The sequence below is a fragment of the Neolamprologus multifasciatus genome, chromosome 3 (genome assembly GCF_963576455.1).
Source record: "Neolamprologus multifasciatus chromosome 3, fNeoMul1.2, whole genome shotgun sequence".
Classification (NCBI taxonomy): domain Eukaryota; kingdom Metazoa; phylum Chordata; class Actinopteri; order Cichliformes; family Cichlidae; genus Neolamprologus; species Neolamprologus multifasciatus.
Genome location: NC_140441.1, coordinates 23,625,702 through 23,645,645, shown reverse-complemented (window position 1 = coordinate 23,645,645; position 19,944 = coordinate 23,625,702). Strand labels below are relative to the sequence as shown.

At 40.2% G+C, this 19,944-nt stretch overlaps 2 protein-coding genes and 3 pseudogenes across 4 annotated transcripts in view; 3 read left to right on the top strand and 2 right to left on the bottom strand.

Moving 5' to 3' along the window:
• Positions 1-3,319, top strand: part of LOC146522100 (ATP-dependent RNA helicase DDX54-like) — a 15,633-nt pseudogene extending 12,314 nt beyond the window's left edge. The window contains exon 11 of the transcript XR_014873117.1: positions 3,164-3,319. The product of XR_014873117.1 is annotated as an ATP-dependent RNA helicase DDX54-like (transcript). The remainder of the gene's footprint in view (positions 1-3,163) is intronic.
• LOC146522098 (ATP-dependent RNA helicase DDX54-like) lies at positions 3,305-14,127 on the top strand (the record flags this gene model as incomplete). Its single annotated transcript, XM_085154125.1, has 11 exons — positions 3,305-3,551; positions 4,491-4,552; positions 4,880-5,011; positions 5,110-5,320; positions 5,515-5,553; positions 5,705-5,926; positions 6,038-6,111; positions 6,203-6,403; positions 10,464-10,851; positions 13,613-13,674; positions 14,002-14,127. Coding segments are annotated over 8 exons (1,089 nt in total), but the record flags the coding sequence as incomplete, so codon positions are not given.
• LOC146522099 (uncharacterized) lies at positions 6,969-9,212 on the bottom strand (annotated as a pseudogene).
• On the top strand, positions 13,332-19,944 carry LOC146522096 (ATP-dependent RNA helicase DDX54-like; annotated as a pseudogene). Its single transcript, XR_014873116.1, has 9 exons — positions 13,332-13,344; positions 13,613-13,674; positions 14,002-14,133; positions 14,232-14,442; positions 14,541-14,675; positions 14,827-15,048; positions 15,160-15,233; positions 15,325-15,525; positions 19,630-19,944. The product of XR_014873116.1 is annotated as an ATP-dependent RNA helicase DDX54-like (transcript).
• LOC146522097 (uncharacterized) lies at positions 15,812-18,370 on the bottom strand. The gene has a single exon (XM_085153884.1). It carries the CDS (start codon positions 18,025-18,027, stop codon positions 16,723-16,725), a length of 1,305 nt encoding a protein of 434 aa, XP_085010010.1. The 5' UTR covers positions 18,028-18,370; the 3' UTR covers positions 15,812-16,722.

Genomic DNA, 19,944 nt, shown 5'->3' with positions numbered 1-19,944 from the left:
AAAAAGTTAACAAGTAAATAAAGAAACAAGGTAAAATGAAGTAAGAACAAAAAGTTAACAAGTAAATAAAGAAACAAGGTAAAATGAAGTAAGAACAAAAAGTTAACAAGTAAATAAAGAAACAAGGTAGAGGAGAGAAAACCCCAACAATCCCCTCTGAGCACGCACTAGGCGACAGTGGGGAGGAAAAACTGCCTTTAAACGGGCAGAAACCTCCGGCAGAACCAGGCTCAGGAGGGGACAGTCAACTGCCGGGACTGGTTGGGGAGGTGAACAGAGGTGGAGCAAGACGAGGCTACACCAGGTGAGGAAGCAGTAGAGTCTCTCCTCCAGGGCCAGCGGAAACGTTTGTTCTTCTTTTTCATGCAGTTTTCTACAAGAGCTTTTTTTTCCAGGATGAGGGTTCTCAACTCATCGATGGTTTCTGCATTTTGTATCTCAAGCTTCTTGCATGTTTTCTCCACCTCTTCCAGTGTTGCTCGTTTTTCTTCAAGCTTTTCCTTGAGCTCTTTGGATGTTGCCTCCTGCATTATCTTGTCCTTGTGCATGTCTGCATTTCTCTGTTGTACTTCTTTGTACATGTCTTGTAGCTCCTCATTTCTTCTGTGGATATCTTGGAGCGTACGCTGCAGGTCGTCATGTATGTTATCTTGTTCCTGCTTTTGCACCTGCATTTCAGTGTGTTTGCGCTTCAAGTTGTTGTATTCCAACAATATCCCCTTAGTGAGCTCGGAGTTGTTTCTCGCCATTTGACCCATCCTTTTCTGCATGTGTGAGCATTGTTTGTCCAGTTTTTCTTTTTCCCCTTCTAGTTGACTTGTTTTGTCCTTCAGTTCACTACAAAACTGTTGCAGTTTTAGATTTTTACCCTCAAAGTCTTCGACAATACGTTTCTCTTCTTTCAATCTGTCTTGCTGTTGCTCTTTCTCTTGAAGGAGGTCTTTATTTTGGCGCAGTGTATCATCCAACTTTATTTTCAGCGTCCTGTATTTTTCCTCTGTGACTTTGAGTTTGTGCTCCATGTCTCTTTGCTTTTTCTCCTGTTCTTCCTTCTGTTGGAGGATTTCTTTGTTTTTTTTCACAGCTTCATCGAAGTTTGTTTGGAGCAGCCGATTCTTTTGGTCCATATATTGGAGATCCCATTCTGTCTTCTCAACAGTAGCTTTGTTGTCTTTAAGCTGGTTGGACATCTCCTTTAGTTCTGCGCTCTTTTGCTTGTTTTCCTTAATTAGGAAGACAATCTGCTGTCGTGCTTGTCCAAACTTGATTCCCCAGCCCTCATTAATAATTGTTATGTCGGGCTGGCGTTGTTGTCTTTCTTCCAGGTTCTTATTTTGCGCTTCCATCTGTCTACACTTCTCCTGCAGTTGAAGTTTCTCTTCTTCAATCTGTTGAATTTTATTCTGGAGATGGTAGTTTTCCTTCTTACTGTCATGTAATGCCCTTTGGATAGCTAAGAGGTCATTTGGCCGGCCACGACAGGAAGGAGAAGCAGCGTAATCTTTTTGCCTTTGTTGGTGTCTTGTTGGATACATGTTGAAGGTTGTAAACGACAACTCTGAAAAGTTTTCCAAAAGTTTCTGTGGTGAACGTGTGAAGGCTGCAAACACAAATGCTGCGAAGACACGAACTACAAATTATTGTTTCTCACCCCTGTTTAAGGACAAACTTCAAAGGATCAAAGTGTAGTGACATCATAACTCCGTGATGTCACTACACTTGAGATTGTCATGTGACAATTTGGAATGGGGATATTTTTTTTTAAACCGTTTTCAAATTTAACTTAATATTTGACTGTTTCTTAACTGACCTGTTTAGCTGATTAAGAAATGAATTGCCACGAGCATCTCTAATGTTATATAACAGACAACAGAAAAAAAAGTTTTTTTTCTAAGTAATAGAGGTATAATACATTTTTTTTAATTTTTTTTTTAAATAATCCTACTTTTTATAAGAGGGAACTGTTAGGTTTTGGAATGTTGATTGTCATTTATGCTTAGAAATATCTACTTATATATGCTTAGAGGTGTATAATTAATTGTGTAGTGATAGGATGTGTGATCTTTAGCAGGCTGCAAAGGCTTGGTGTGCATTCCAGAGTGTTCTGGAATCCACACCTACATCCTGGGAGCATGGGAAGAGGTCGTACCTTGTTTTATTGTTTTATGGTAGGATAAACGTGGCTATATCTGTTTTAGGCTAAGTGCTAGACTTTCCAGACCAGTAGGTTTAGGGAAGTCATTTATGGGGTCACACTCTGACCACACACACACACACACACACACACACACACACACACACACACACACACACAGGCAAGGTACTCTTTGTATATAGGTGGCGTATGTTAATGAACCTATGCATATTCATGTAACCTCAATAAAAGAGCAGTGTTACGGGGGAGCGGACGAGAGCAACTGGGGCCAAGCGAAGGAACGGCGTTTGTCCGGTTCTCTCCCGTGCACGAGAAACATGAAGAACTTTGCCTACTTCGTGTCTTGCTTTGCTGTGTAATTATATTGTCTTCAACGTTCCAGCGAATAGGTTTAAGCTACAAACCTATCAGGAACATTATTTAAAGAATATGTATTTAATTGAAAAACTCTCTATTCATCTAAAGGCTATAACAAAAAAGGTGAGCTTCCTGCTCAAAAATGAAATGACCAAAATAAATGGAGCATTTCTCTGCAATTACAAACTCTGTGTAAACAATCTTGGTTTCAAAATAAGGCTAATGCTTGTGAGATGTCATCACAGGTGTAAATATTACTGCAGATGTTACTATGTCAAAGTCTCACAACTGTCTTATGTTTATTTATATAGGCAAGACCTACTTTTCACTTTTTAGCTTTGCTATATGTTCTTGAGTGTATTAGTTTGCCAGCAGCACGAACATGTACTAGTGTCAATAATAACAGTACGGTGGATTAGAAAACCTGCTCACAAGTTGAATAAACACCCAGGATTGTTTCCTCATTTTCATTCAAAACCAATATTTGAGTCAAAATGAGAAAGTTGTTTATGCTGTCTGATGAAGAAGAAGCAAAATAAAGTGCAGTTTTGATGTAGATGATGTTGTATACAAACTAGAAGAAGAAGATAGTAGGATCTCTGTATCATGTTTTGTCACTTTGTACCATGTAATTCTTTCTATTTCCACCAGGGGGTGTTTTCAGAGGTGGTAGGTGGTAAAAGAAGAGGTCAGCAGGAAGATGGCGAAGAGCGACCAAAGACCAAGAAAAAGAGGCAGTCAGGCAAAGATGAAGAGTATTATATCCCTCCGGGGGAGATAGTCACTTAAGTCATATCCTCTAAGGTGGGCAGGAAGAGCCTGGTTTCTCCTGGTGCGCTGTTCTTCCATGCTTTTATTACAGGGATCAATCCGTCTGGAAGGACCACTTGTTATAGTGGACGTCCTGGACCACTATCCCTGAAACGGGATTCGGTACTGTTCCCTGGTAATAACATCCGGTCAGAGACGGGGAATGATGTCAGAGTGGAAGAACTTTATTTGCCACGAGCCCACATCGAACACACACTCTCGCTGGCAAGTAAGGATGTGGTTCTGTAATTAATACAAATAAGAAATAATATAAACATCTCTCTTGTCTAGCATTTCTCATACTTCAGTATTACAGAGAACACCATACCAGATTACAAAGGGGCAGATCCTGATACCAGAAACAGAGCTTAGAGTAATAACATAACAGGATGGCATAAACACAGAATCATAATCAATTTAGGTCAATTCCTTCATTTGTGAGTCAACACCACCCTCTAGTGGACACAATTGCTCACTCAAAGGCCGCCATGTGTATGCAGGCTTTCTGAACAAGAACGGATTCGTATGCTAACTTAGTTACTCCATCAGGTAAAATCTTTGGGAACATTAACTCTCCACAATAACTGAAGCAACTTAGAAATGAGGAATATCCTGTGGAGCCAGGCTACTATTTACTTATTCCTACAACATAGCTGCTAACTCAAGGCAATAGTAACAGATGTCTACATTGGTACATTCACAGTAACAGAAATAAAATACGTTCCCAACGTGACTTACTGGTTCTATGAACGCACACTTGCCCGCCTTAGTCCGATTCAACTCAAGTCCACAACTTGCTTGCAGCAGCGCTACTCGCCGACTACACTTTTAATTACCACAGCAAGGAGAGAACGGGTGAGCACTCTGATTTGACCTCTGGGGGAATCATGCTCCTCCCATGTAGGTAACGCATGCCCTGGCCGGAGGACTTTTTAACAGGGCATAAAAGCCATTCATGCACTTACATATATGTGTGTGTATATACACGTGTATATATACACAGATCAATTTCTTTTTTCTGTAGACATTTATCTAATAAATTAACCCTCCACGGTGTAGATTCTCAAAGTTTTTCTGGCTTATTTTCTCATCATAAAGCATATTCATTCAACTTAGCTTCCATATTTTTTAGCATCTAAAGGCAAATAATCCTAAACTTTTTTCTCAGGCCTGACAGAGCCTGTACTGATTCGTTTGGATGTGGATTCCAAGCTCAGTGATCAGATCAAGGTAAAAAGGCAGAATTTGCTTTTGTTTTATTTACCTTTTGTTTAATCTGAGAAATTAGATGGAAGGTTTTGCATTATTTATTACAACCTCAGTACAGGATTATTGCATCTACTCTACATGCTGACTTATGTTAAATCAGCTACTGTGTCAGTGTCTTGGTCTTTCTACTTGTTGCTCTGTCTTCAGACACTTGCTATTCAAACATTTTGTATTCTTCTCCCAGAAATGTTGAATGATTTAAATGTAAAGCCCAAAGCAAAAGTCCTTACAGTCACCTGATGTTTCCATGGCTTTGAGCATGTTTTCATTTCTTCTAACTTTCATCAGCTGTCATTCTTCCACCTGCGTGTGGATGACAAGCCGGCTCTGCTGCTCCACCTCCTGAGGAACGTAGTGAAGCCTCAGGAACAGACAGTGGTCTTTGCTGCCACCAAACACCATGTGGAGTACCTAAAGGAGGTAAGATAACAGTGTAGCCTAAATTTGTGAGAATGTTAAATATTGTTTTAAAAACTAGAGCTTTAGTTGACTTCTTCTTTTTTTCTCCTGATGTCCAGCTGCTGTCGACAGAAGGTTTAGAGTGTGCCTACATCTACAGTGGCCTTGATCAGACTGCCAGGAAGATCAACATTGGGAAATTTGTGCATCGGAAAGCCATGGTGCTTCTGGTGACTGATGTTGCTGCTCGCGGTATAGACATCCCCCTGCTGGATAATGTCATCAATTACAACTTCCCCTCCAAGGCCAAACTTTTCTTGCACAGAGTTGGTGAGCAGCTGTATGCAGAAGGAACAAAGTGATTCAGCTTCTTTAATTTGAAATGATTAGGCCAGCATTACGTGTATTTTTCCCCTGTCTTTTCCCATTGGGGCATGTGGGACGAGCGGGCCAAAGTGGCACAGCCTATAGTCTGATTTGTCCTGATGAAATGCCTTATGTCTACGACCTCCACCTCTTCCTAGGGCGACCAGTTCAGTTTGCTTCACCTGAACAAACACAAGGTAGACTCTACTGCATGCCTGTCAGGTCTTAAAGTGACAGATGAACTGTTTAACTGATGTGCTACACATTTGAGGTTGCTAATAAACTTTATTTAGTGCTCTTTTTATCTGTCACTGTATTGAAATGTCTGCATTTCTTTTCGTACTCCAGGTTCAGAAGGTGTGTTTGGCCGAGTCCCTCAGAGGATCTTGGATGATGAAAGTGCTCATCTGATCACGTCTCACGAAAACTCCCTGGACCTGCAAAATCTGCTCCGTGTCTCAGAGAACGCCTACAAGCAGTACCTCAAGTCACGGCCAAACCCCTCGCCGGAGTCCATCAGACGGGTTAAAAACACAGATGTGTCCAGCATGGGTGTCCATCCAGTACTTGGTAAGTTCAAAGGAGGATAAACTATAAAAAGAAGAGAGAAATTATGAAGATAATCAAAACGAGTAGTGAGAAACTGATGGCAGTTAGGTAAGACAATTTGATTTGTTTCAGGGTGTGGTCTGGAAAAAATGGAACTGGAGTGCCTTCAAATAGTCGATGCCATCAAGAGCTACAAATCCAAAGCGGTGAGTTTGATGCAGACACATCACAGCGCTGCATTTTCTGGTAAAAAGTGTTCTAGTAAGCAAAGAAACATATAATTCTCTCCTGAAATAGACCATCTTCGAAATCAACTCCAGTAGTAAGACACCAGCCAGTGAGGTGATGCGGGCCAAACGCTCTAAAGACACTCGGCTAGTGGACAAATTCAGCAAGTAGAGAGAAGACCGAGCTGCAGAAAGCAGGCTGCAGCAGCCAACCAACCCCACCACTACTGCTGACTGTGACATCACAGAAAAGGATGAGAGTGATTTAAATGTAAGCATGGGTGAAGTATTGCTTCTTTCTTTCTTCTCTGGATCGCTGTAGTTGCAGGTTTACATCAGTTTCATTAAGGATTAAGCACACATGGAACTCCAGTAAATCATAAATTAAAATGTGGATATTACCTGTCCACAGATTCATGGTGACGTATCTGCTCTTTTAACTGTTTGGTGACTTCGCTTTGTTTGGCGATTGTAGAAATGGTTTACATGAGATTATAGCTGAGATTCAGAGGTTTCTGCAGCACTTATATTTCTGACCTCTTGTTATAACCGATTAAATGCGATCTCCTCCCTTTTGCCCCCATTTTTTGTGGTGTGGGTGCAAATGATCAGGCATGACATTCTCAAAAGAAATCAGATAAGATACTGCAAATAATTATTTCTGCATTTGTGTGATTGAAATGAATTGAAAATGTGTATGCAATGATACAGTTTTAAAGATTTGGCCTAAATAATTTTTCGAGTGAATGAGCCTAAACATGATGACCTAACCAGTGACACCGTGTCACCTGTGACACACACACACACACACACACACACACACACACACACACACACACACACACACACACGTATGACTTTGCCGGTTTCAGCTGAAACAATTTCAGTGTTTCAAACCATGTTCCAGGATTTTTCCTTCACCATTTATGAGGTTTCAAGAAGAAGATAAACGACAGATATGAATGTTTGAAAAAGTTATAGATGAAAAGATTAGATGAAAAATACTCAAAGGATAAATTCAATTGTTTATTGTTTTATAAATAAGTTGAAAAAGAAAAAGTTAACAAGTAAATAAAGAAACGAGGTAAAACGAAGTAAGAACAAAAAGTTAACAAGTAAATAAAGAAACAAGGTAAAATGAAGTAAGAACAAAAAGTTAACAAGTAAATAAAGAAACAAGGTAAAATGAAGTAAGAACAAAAAGTTAACAAGTAAATAAAGAAACAAGGTAAAATGAAGTAAGAACAAAAAGTTAACAAGTAAATAAAGAAACAAGGTAAAATGAAGTAAGAACAAAAAGTTAACAAGTAAATAAAGAAACAAGGTAGAGGAGAGAAAACCCCAACAATCCCCTCTGAGCACGCACTAGGCGACAGTGGGGAGGAAAAACTGCCTTTAAACGGGCAGAAACCTCCGGCAGAACCAGGCTCAGGAGGGGACAGTCAACTGCCGGGACTGGTTGGGGAGGTGAACAGAGGTGGAGCAAGACGAGGCTACACCAGGTGAGGAAGCAGTAGAGTCTCTCCTCCAGGGCCAGCGGAAACGTTTGTTCTTCTTTTTCATGCAGTTTTCTACAAGAGCTTTTTTTTCCAGGATGAGGGTTCTCAACTCATCGATGGTTTCTGCGTTTTGTATCTCAAGCTTCTTGCATGTTTTCTCCACCTCTTCCAGTGTTGCTCGTTTTTCTTCAAGCTTTTCCTTGAGCTCTTTGGATGTTGCCTCCTGCATTATCTTGTCCTTGTGCATGTCTGCGTTTCTCTGTTGTACTTCTTTGTACATGTCTTGTAGCTCCTCATTTCTTCTGTGGATATCTTGGAGCGTACGCTGCAGGTCGTCATGTATGTTGTCTTGTTCCTGCTTTTGCACCTGCATTTCAGTGTGTTTGCGCTTCAAGTTGTTGTATTCCAACAATATCCCCTTAGTGAGCTCGGAGTTGTTTCTCGCCATTTGACCCATCCTTTTCTGCATGTGTGAGCATTGTTTGTCCAGTTTTTCTTTTTCCCCTTCTAGTTGACTTGTTTTGTCCTTCAGTTCACTACAAAACTGTTGCAGTTTTAGATTTTTACCCTCAAAGTCTTCGACAATACGTTTCTCTTCTTTCAATCTGTCTTGCTGTTGCTCTTTCTCTTGAAGGTGGTCTTTATTTTGGCGCAGTGTATCATCCAACTTTATTTTCAGCGTCCTGTATTTTTCCTCTGTGACTTTGAGTTTGTGCTCCATGTCTCTTTGCTTTTTCTCCTGTTCTTCCTTCTGTTGGAGGATTTCTTTGTTTTTTTTCACAGCTTCATCGAAGTTTGTTTGGAGCAGCTGATTCTTTTGGTCCATATATTGGAGATCCCATTCTGTCTTCTCAACAGTAGCTTTGCTGTCTTTAAGCTGGTTGGACATCTCCTTTAGTTCCGCGCTCTTTTGCTTGTTTTCCTTAATTAGGAAGACAATCTGCTCTCGTGCTTGTCCAAACTTGATTCCCCAGCCCTCATTAATAATTGTTATGTCGGGCTGGCGTTGTTGTCTTTCTTCCAGGTTCTTATTTTGCGCTTCCATCTGTCTACACTTCTCCTGCAGTTGAAGTTTCTCTTCTTCAATCTGTTGAATTTTATTCTGGAGATGGTAGTTTTCCTTCTTACTGTCATGTAATGCCCTTTGGATGGCTAAAAGGTCATTTGGCCGGCCACGACAGGAAGGAGAAGCGGCGTAATCTTTTTGCCTTGGTTGGTGTCTTGTTGGATACATGTTGAAGGTTGTAAACGACAACTCTGAAAAGTTTTCCAAAAGTTTCTGTGGTGAACGTGTGAAGGCTGCAAACACAAATGCTGCGAAGACACGAACTACAAATTGTTGTTTCTCACCCCTGTTTAAGGACAAACTTCAAAGGATCAAAGTGTAGTGACATCATAACTCCGTGAGCCAATGAGATTGTCATGTGACATTTTGGAATGGGGATATTTTTTTTTAAACCGTTTTCAAATTTAACTTAATATTTGACTGTTTCTTAACTGACCTGTTTAGCTGATTAAGAAATGAATTGCCACGAGCATCTCTAATGTTATATAACAGACAACAGAAAAAAACAGGTTTTTTTCTAAGTAATAGAGGTATAATACATTTTTTTATTTATTTTTTTTAAATAATCCTACTTTTTATAAGAGGGAACTGTTAGGTTTTGTAATGTTTATTGTCATTTATGCTTAGAAATATCTACTTATATATGCTTAGAGGTGTATAATTAATTGTGTAGTGATAGGATGTGTGATCTTTAGCAGGCTGCAAAGGCTTGGTGTGCATTCCAGAGTGTTCTGGAATCCACACCTACATCCTGGGAGCACGGGAAGAGGTCGTACCTTGTTTTATTGTTTTATGGTAGGATAAACGTGGCTATATCTGTTTTAGGCTAAGTGCTAGACTTTCCAGACCAGTAGGTTTAGGGAAGTCATTTATGGGGTCACACTCTGACCACACACACACACACACACACACAGGCAAGGTACTCTTTGTTTGTATATAGGCGGCGTATGTTAATGAACCTATGCATATTCATGTAACCTCAATAAAAGAGCAGTGTTACGGGGGAGCGGACGAGAGCAACTGGGGCCAAGCGAAGGAACGGCGTTTGTCCGGTTCTCTCCCGTGCACGAGAAACATGAAGAACTTTGCCTACTTTGTGTCTTGCTTTGCTGTGTAATTATATTGTCTTCAACGTTCCAGCGAATAGGTTTAAGCTACAAACCTATCAGGAACATTATTTAAAGAATATGTATTTAATTGAAAAACTCTCTATTCATCTAAAGGCTATAACAAAAAAGGTGAGCTTCCTGCTCAAAAATGAAATGACCAAAATAAATGGAGCATTTCTCTGCAATTACAAACTCTGTGTAAACAATCTTGGTTTCAAAATAAGGCTAATGCTTGTGAGATGTCATCACAGGTGTAAATATTACTGCAGATGTTACTATGTCAAAGTCTCACAACTGTCTTATGTTTATTTATATAGGCAAGACCTACTTTTCACTTTTTAGCTTTGCTATATGTTCTTGAGTGTATTAGTTTGCCAGCAGCACGAACATGTACTAGTGTCAATAATAATAGTACGGTGGATTAGAAAACCTGCTCACAAGTTGAATAAACACCCAGGATTGTTTCATCATTTTCATTCAAAACCAATATTTGAGTCAAAATGAGAAAGTTGTTTATGCTGTCTGATGAAGAAGAAGCAAAATAAAGTGCAGTTTTGATGTAGATGATGTTGTACACAAACTAGAAGAGGATGATAGTAGGATCTCTGTATCATGTTTTGTCACTTTGTACCATGTAATTCTTTCTATTTCCACCAGGGGGTGTTTTCAGAGGTGGTAGGTGGTAAAAGAAGAGGTCAGCAGGAAGATGGCAAAGAGCGACCAAAGACCAAGAAAAAGAGGCAGTCAGGCAAAGATGAAGAGTATTATATCCCTCCGGGGGAGATAGTCACTTAAGTCATATCCTCTAAGGTGGGCAGGAAGAGCCTGGTTTCTCCTGGTGCGCTGTTCTTCCATGTTTTTATTACAGGGATCAATCCGTCTGGAAGGACCACTTGTTATAGTGGACGCCCTGGACCACTATCTCTGAAACGGGTTTCGGTACTGTTCCCTGGTAATAACGTCCGGTCAGAGACGGGGAATGATGTCAGAGTGGAAGAACTTTATTTGCCACGAGCCCACATCGAACACACACTCTCGCTGGCAAGTAAGGATGTGGTTCTGTAATTAATACAAATAAGAAATAACATAAACATCTCTCTTGTCTAGCATTTCTCATACTTCAGTATTACAGAGAACACCATACCAGATTACAAAGGGGCAGATCCTGATACCAGAAACAGAGCTTAGAGTAATAACATAACAGGATGGCATAAACACAGAATCATAATCAATTTATGTCAATTCCTTCATTTGTGAGTCAACACCACCCTCTAGTGGACACAATTGCTCACTCAAAGGCCGCCATGTGTATGCAGTCTTTCTGAACAAGAACGGATTCGTATGCTAACTTAGTTACTCCATCAGGTAAAATCTTTGAGAACATTAACTCTCCACAATAACTGAAGCAACTTAGAAATGAGGAATATCCTGTGGAGCCAGGCTCCTATTTACTTATTCCCAGTGTTGGGTAAGTTACTTTAAAATAGTAACTTAGTTACATTACTAGTTACTTCTATCAAAAGTAACTCAGTTACTTCAAGTTACTCGTTACTTTCAAAGTAACTAGTTACTAGGGAAAGTAACTTTAGTTTTACTCAGAATTCTCTTGTTAATGTGTTGCTTCCATAACTTTGCCAGTCTTCTAGCTTGCTTACTTGCCACAAGTGCACTGTGCCACCTACCAATAGAAAGGAAAAGATAATGTGCATATTTCCACGAGAGAAATCCCACGCCTGGACCGTCATTGACTGCTGCCATGATTCTAGCCTACGTCACATCGTCATGTGCGCCTTTTACATCCAACACAAAAACTGCAGTCGCGGTGCTTTGATTGTACTCAGAACTTGGAAATTCTGCCTTCTGAATAGGAAGATGTAGGTAACACCAGACTGCAGATGAGCTGCATACAGGGCTGGACTGGGACAGAAAATTGACCCGGGCATTTTGAATGGCCCACCATTATAGGAAAAATCTTAAAGCCTTTGAATGAAAACAAACGCTGTTGTGACAGTGATGTACACTGTCTTGATGGTATATATGCATCAATCTATCAATCGTTTGTTGTAAGATTCAGATAATTATTTTTTAAAAGCTAGACAATTTAAATGAGAATAAGAAAGAAAAGTATTTCTTTGTGCCCCCCTCTCCCTGTTAATGCCCTACCTGGCCCCCCTGGCAAAAACTTTGCTAGATCCGCCCCTGCACAGTTACCAGCTGTCAGCTACATAAAAAAAGGATCCTGGGGTTATCTGTCTCTCAGAAACAGTTCATAACTTCCCTTCAACTCATTTATGTCACCTAAAAGGTAAACCTGTTTCTCCATCACCTGTTCAGCTCTGATGATTCAGTAAGGACATCTCCTGGTTTCATCTTCATGTTTCCCTCTCACCAGATAACCAAACCGACATCATGACCAGCAGCTTTTTTGCAGCTGTGGCTCCAGCAAACATCAGCTGATACTAGAAATTAATATTAAATAAATTCTAACAACAGCTGATCAAGCTTAAACGTGCTGCTGTTGTTTAAGGCGACATCGGCTGGTTTCCTCTTTCTGGCGCAAAGTGACCGATAAACAAACAAGAGAGAAAAGCCGATCAGCTGATCATTGATCAGTTTTCATGATTGAAGTAGAAACGGGAGAGGGAGGGGGGAGAATGAGAGAAGAAGAGGCAGCTGTGCAGCAAAGACACAGAATAACAGCTTTGTGTCTTTTTCATTGTAGCTGAATTACGGGACAAACTGTTCCTTTTCACCTCAAAACGCGTAATATTTTCTCTTAATACCAGACGGGACGGTTGGCAACTCTAATAACTTATGAACAAAATAAAGTTCAACATCATTAACTTCATAGCACCCACCCAGCTGTATAGAAACTCTGTCATGCTAGCTAGTACGCAGTACGGAAAAAGTCAGAATAACGAAAATAAACTCCACCTAAACTTGGTTTATATCTGACCCAGATAGACTGCAGGTCATAACTTCTTACCTGAAGTTCAGTTCACACTTGGACCGGCGGCCGCCTCAGGTCTCTTTTCCTTCTGCGTCCCCTTTCCCTCATCCACCTGCTGCCTCCACCACTTCCTAATGTTACAGAATCTGTGGAAGCTCCGCGATAGCCACCACACGAAGTAACGAGTAACGACCCTATCTAAATCCCAGTAACGACTAACGCGTTCCTGATTTTGGCATAATAACTAGTTACCGTGCTCGTTACCACAAAAATAACGTAGTTACTGTAACGCGTTACTTAATAACGCGTTAGTCCCAACACTGCTTATTCCTACAACATAGCTGCTAACTCAAGGCAATAGTAACAGATGTCTACATTGGTACATTCACAGTAACAGAAATAAAATACGTTCCCAACGTGACTTACTGGTTCTATGAACGCACACTTGCCCGCCTTAGTCCGATTCAACTCAAGTCCACAACTTGCTTGCAGCAGCGCTACTCGCCGACTACACTTTTAATTACCACAGCAAGGAGAGAACGGGTGAGCACTCTGATTTGGCCTCTGGGGGAATCATGCTCCTCCCATGTAGGTAACGCATGCCCTGGCCGGAGGACTTTTTAACAGGGCATAAAAGCCATTCATGCACTTACATATATGTGTGTGTATATACACGTGTATATATACACAGATCAATTTCTTTTTTCTGTAGACATTTATCTAATAAATTAACCCTCCACGGTGTAGATTCTCAAAGTTTTTCTGGCTTATTTTCTCATCATAAAGCATATTCATTCAACTTAGCTTCCATATTTTTTAGCATCTAAAGGCAAATAATCCTAAACTTTTTTCTCAGGCCTGACAGAGCCTGTACTGATTCGTTTGGATGTGGATTCCAAGCTCAGTGATCAGATCAAGGTAAAAAGGCAGAATTTGCTTTTGTTTTATTTACCTTTTGTTTAATCTGAGAAATTAGATGGAAGGTTTTGCATTATTTATTACAACCTCAGTACAGGATTATTGCATCTACTCTACATGCTGACTTATGTTAAATCAGCTACTGTGTCAGTGTCTTGGTCTTTGTACTTGTTGCTCTGTCTTCAGACACTTGCTATTCAAACATTTTGTATTCTTCTCCCAGAAATGTTGAATGATTTAAATGTAAAGCCCAAAGCAAAAGTCCTTACAGTCACCTGATGTTTCCATGGCTTTGAGCATGTTTTCATTTCTTCTAACTTTCATCAGCTGTCATTCTTCCACCTGCGTGTGGATGACAAGCCGGCTCTGCTGCTCCACCTCCTGAGCAACGTAGTGAAGCCTCAGGAACAGACAGTGGTCTTTGCTGCCACCAAACACCATGTGGAGTACCTAAAGGAGGTAAGATAACAGTGTAGCCTAAATTTGTGAGAATGTTAAATATTGTTTTAAAAACTAGAGCTTTAGTTGACTTCTTCTTTTTTTCTCCTGATGTCCAGCTGCTGTCGACAGAAGGTTTAGAGTGTGCCTACATCTACAGTGCCCTTGATCAGACTGCCAGGAAGATCAACATTGGGAAATTTGTGCATCGGAAAGCCATGGTGCTTCTGGTGACTGATGTTGCTGCTCATGGTATAGACATCCCCCTGCTGGATAATGTCATCAATTACAACTTCCCCTCCAAGGCCAAACTTTTCTTGCACAGAGTTGGTGAGCAGCTGTATGCAGAAGGAACAAAGTGATTCAGCTTCTTTAATTTGAAATGATTAGGCCAGCATTACGTGTATTTTTCCCCTGTCTTTTCCCATTGGGGCGTGTGGGACGAGCGGGCCAAAGTGGCACAGCCTATAGTCTGATTTGTCCTGATGAAATGCCTTATGTCTACGACCTCCACCTCTTCCTAGGGCGACCAGTTCAGTTTGCTTCACCTGAACAAACACAAGGTAGACTCTACTGCATGCCTGTCAGGTCTTAAAGTGACAGATGAACTGTTTAACTGATGTGCTACACATTTGAGGTTGCTAATAAACTTTATTTAGTGCTCTTTTTATCTGTCACTGTATTGAAATGTCTGCATTTCTTTTCGTACTCCAGATTCAGAAGGTGTGTTTGGCCGAGTCCCTCAGAGGATCTTGGATGATGAAAGTGCTCATCTGATCACGTCTCACGAAAACTCCCTGGACCTGCAAAATCTGCTCCGTGTCTCAGAGAACGCCTACAAGCAGTACCTCAAGTCACGGCCAAACCCCTCGCCGGAGTCCATCAGACGGGTTAAAAACACCGATGTGTCCAGCGTGGGTGTCCATCCAGTACTTGGTAAGTTCAAAGGAGGATAAACTATAAAAAGAAGAGAGAAATTATGAAGATAATCAAAAGGAGTAGTGAGGAACTGATGGCAGTTAGGTAAGACAATTTGATTTGTTTCAGGGTGTGGTCTGGAAAAAATGGAACTGGAGTGCCTTCAAATAGTCGATGCCATCAAGAGCTACAAATCCAAAGCGGTGAGTTTGATGCAGACACATCACAGCGCTGCATTTTCTGGTAAAAAGTGTTCTAGTAAGCAAAGAAACATATAATTCTCTCCTGAAATAGACCATCTTCGAAATCAACTCCAGTAGTAAGACACCAGCCAGTGAGGTGATGCGGGCCAAACGCTCTAAAGACACTCGGCTAGTGGACAAATTCAGCAAGTAGAGAGAAGACCGAGCTGCAGAAAGCAGGCTGCAGCAGCCAACCAACCCCACCACTACTGCTGACTGTGACATCACAGAAAAGGATGAGAGTGATTTAAATGTAAGCATGGGTGAAGTATTGCTTCTCTCTTTCTTCTCTGGATCGCTGTAGTTGCAGGTTTACATCAGTTTCATTAAGGATCAAGCACACATGGAACTCCAGTAAATCATAAATTAAAATGTGGATATTACCTGTCCACAGATTCATGGTGACGTATCTGCTCTTTTAACTGTTTGGTGACTTCGCTTTGTTTGGCGATTGTAGAAATGGTTTACATGAGATTATAGCTGAGATTCAGAGGTTTCTGCAGCACTTATATTTCTGACCTCTTGTTATTAACCGATTAAATGCGATCTCCTCCCTTTTGCCCCCATTTTTGGTGGTGTGGGTGCAAATGATCAGGCATGACATTCTCAAAAGAAATCAGATAAGATACTGCAAATAATTATTTCTGCATTTGTGCGATTGAAATGAATTGAAAATGTGTATGCAATGATAGAGTTTTAAAGATTTGGCCTAAATAATTTTTCGAGTGAATGAGCCTAAACATGATGACCTAACCAGTGACACCGTGTCACCTGTGACACACACACACACGCACGCACGCACGCACGCACACACACACACACACGTATGACTTTGCCGGTTTCAGCTGAAACAATTTCAGTGTTTCAAACCATGTTCCAGGATTTTTCCTTCACCATTTACGAGGTTTCAAGAAGAAGATAAACGACAGATATGAATGTTTGAAAAAGTTATAGATGAAAAGATTAGATGAAAAATACTCAAAGGATAAATTCAATTGTTTATTGTTTTATAAATAAGTTGAAAAAGAAAAAGTTAAACAAGTAAATAAAGAAACGAGGTAAAATGAAGTAAGAACAAAAAGTTAACAAGTAAATAAAGAAACAAGGTAAAATGAAGTAAGAACAAAAAGTTAACAAGTAAATAAAGAAACGAGGTAAAATGAAGTAAGAACAAAAAGTTAACAAGTAAATAAAGAAACAAGGTAAAATGAAGTAAGAACAAAAAGTTAACAAGTAAATAAAGAAACAAGGTAAAATGAAGTAAGAACAAAAAGTTAACAAGTAAATAAAGAAACAAGGTAAAATGAAGTAAGAACAAAAAGTTAACAAGTAAATAAAGAAACAAGATAGAGGAGAGAAAACCCCAACAATCCCCTCTGAGCACGCACTAGGCGACAGTGGGGAGGAAAAACTGCCTTTAAACGGGCAGAAACCTCCGGCAGAACCAGGCTCAGGAGGGGACAGTCAACTGCCGGGACTGGTTGGGGAGGTGAACAGAGGTGGAGCAAGACGAGGCTACACCAGGTGAGGAAGCAGTAGAGTCTCTCCTCCAGGGCCAGCGGAAACGTTTGTTCTTCTTTTTCATGCAGTTTTCTACAAGAGCTTTTTTTTCCAGGATGAGGGTTCTCAACTCATCGATGGTTTCTGCATTTTGTATCTCAAGCTTCTTGCATGTTTTCTCCACCTCTTCCAGTGTTGCTCGTTTTTCTTCAAGCTTTTCCTTGAGCTCTTTGGATGTTGCCTCCTGCATTATCTTGTCCTTGTGCATGTCTGCGTTTCTCTGTTGTACTTCTTTGTACATGTCTTGTAGCTCCTCATTTCTTCTGTGGATATCTTGGAGTGTACGCTGCAGGTCGTCATGTATGTTATCTTGTTCCTGCTTTTGCACCTGCATTTCAGTGTGTTTGCGCTTCAAGTTGTTGTATTCCAACAATATCCCCTTAGTGAGCTCGGAGTTGTTTCTCGCCATTTGACCCATCCTTTTCTGCATGTGTGAGCATTGTTTGTCCAGTTTTTCTTTTTCCCCTTCTAGTTGACTTGTTTTGTCCTTCAGTTCACTACAAAACTGTTGCAGTTTTAGATTTTTACCCTCAAAGTCTTCGACAATACGTTTCTCTTCTTTCAATCTGTCTTGCTGTTGCTCTTTCTCTTGAAGGAGGTCTTTATTTTGGCGCAGTGTATCATCCAACTTTATTTTCAGCGTCCTGTATTTTTCCTCTGTGACTTTGAGTTTGTGCTCCATGTCTCTTTGCTTTTTCTCCTGTTCTTCCTTCTGTTGGAGGATTTCTTTGTTTTTTTTCACAGCTTCATCGAAGTTTGTTTGGAGCAGCCGATTCTTTTGGTCCATATATTGGAGATCCCATTCTGTCTTCTCAACAGTAGCTTTGTTGTCTTTAAGCTGGTTGGACATCTCCTTTAGTTCTGCGCTCTTTTGCTTGTTTTCCTTAATTAGGAAGACAATCTGCTCTCGTGCTTGTCCAAACTTGATTCCCCAGCCCTCATTAATAATTGTTATGTCGGGCTGGCGTTGTTGTCTTTCTTCCAGGTTCTTATTTTGCGCTTCCATCTGTCTACACTTCTCCTGCAGTTGAAGTTTCTCTTCTTCAATCTGTTGAATTTTATTCTGGAGATGGTAGTTTTCCTTCTTACTGTCATGTAATGCCCTTTGGATGGCTAAAAGGTCATTTGGCCGGCCACGACAGGAAGGAGAAGCGGCGTAATCTTTTTGCCTTTGTTGGTGTCTTGTTGGATACATGTTGAAGGTTGTAAACGACAACTCTGAAAAGTTTTCCAAAAGTTTCTGTGGTGAACGTGTGAAGGCTGCAAACACAAATGCTGCGAAGACACGAACTACAAATTATTGTTTCTCACCCCTGTTTAAGGACAAACTTCAAAGGATCAAAGTGTAGTGACATCATAACTCCGTGATGTCACTACACTTGAGATTGTCATGTGACATTTTGGAATGGGGATATTTTTTTTTAAACCGTTTTCAAATTTAACTTAATATTTGACTGTTTCTTAACTGACCTGTTTAGCTGATTAAGAAATGAATTGCCACGAGCATCTCTAATGTTATATAACAGACAACAGAAAAAAAAAAGTTTTTTTTCTAAGTAATAGAGGTATAATACTTTTTTTTTTTTTTTTTTAAATAATCCTACTTTTTATAAGAGGGAACTGTTAGGTTTTGTAATGTTGATTGTCATTTATGCTTAGAAATATCTACTTATATATGCTTAGAGGTGTATAATTAATTGTGTAGTGATAGGATGTGTGATCTTTAGCAGGCTGCAAAGGCTTGGTGTGCATTCCAGAGTGTTCTGGAATCCACACCTACATCCTGGGAGCATGGGAAGAGGTCGTACCTTGTTTTATTGTTTTATGGTAGGATAAACGTGGCTATATCTGTTTTAGGCTAAGTGCTAGACTTTCCAGACCAGTAGGTTTAGGGAAGTCATTTATGGGGTCACACTCTGACCACACACACACACACACACACACAGGCAAGGTACTCTTTGTTTGTATATAGGCGGCGTATGTTAATGAACCTATGCATATTCATGTAACCTCAATAAAAGAGCAGTGTTACGGGGGAGCGGACGAGAGCAACTGGGGCCAAGCGAAGGAACGGCGTTTGTCCGGTTCTCTCCCGTGCACGAGAAACATGAAGACTTTGCCTACTTCGTGTCTTGCTTTGCTGTGTAATTATATTGTCTTCAACGTTCCAGCGAATAGGTTTAAACTACAAACCTATCAGGAACATTATTTAAAGAATATGTATTTAATTGAAAAACTCTCTATTCATCTAAAGGCTATAACAAAAAAGGTGAGCTTCCTGCTCAAAAATGAAATGACCAAAATAAATGGAGCATTTCTCTGCAATTACAAACTCTGTGTAAACAATCTTGGTTTCAAAATAAGGCTAATGCTTGTGAGATGTCATCACAGGTGTAAATATTACTGCAGATGTTACTATGTCAAAGTCTCACAACTGTCTTATGTTTATTTATATAGGCAAGACCTACTTTTCACTTTTTAGCTTTGCTATATGTTCTTGAGTGTATTAGTTTGCCAGCAGCACGAACATGTACTAGTGTCAATAATAATAGTACGGTGGATTAGAAAACCTGCTTACAAGTTGAATAAACACCCAGGATTGTTTCCTCATTTTCATTCAAAACCAATATTTGAGTCAAAATGAGAAAGTTGTTTATGCTGTCTGATGAAGAAGAAGCAAAATAAAGTGCAGTTTTGATGTAGATGATGTTGTACACAAACTAGAAGAGGAAGATAGTAGGATCTCTGTATCATGTTTTGTCACTTTGTACCATGTAATTCTTTCTATTTCCACCAGGGGGTGTTTTCAGAGGTGGTAGGTGGTAAAAGAAGAGGTCAGCAGGAAGATGGCAAAGAGCGACCAAAGACCAAGAAAAAGAGGCAGTCAGGCAAAGATGAAGAGTATTATATCCCTCCGGGGGAGATAGTCACTTAAGTCATATCCTCTAAGGTGGGCAGGAAGAGCCGGGTTTCTCCTGGTGCGCTGTTCTTCCATGCTTTTATTACAGGGATCTTAAATCCCTGTAATAGTATATTACAGGGAGTATAATATAATAACAGAGTATATTAAAATATACTCTGTTATTTATCAGATCATTTACATTGTATAAAT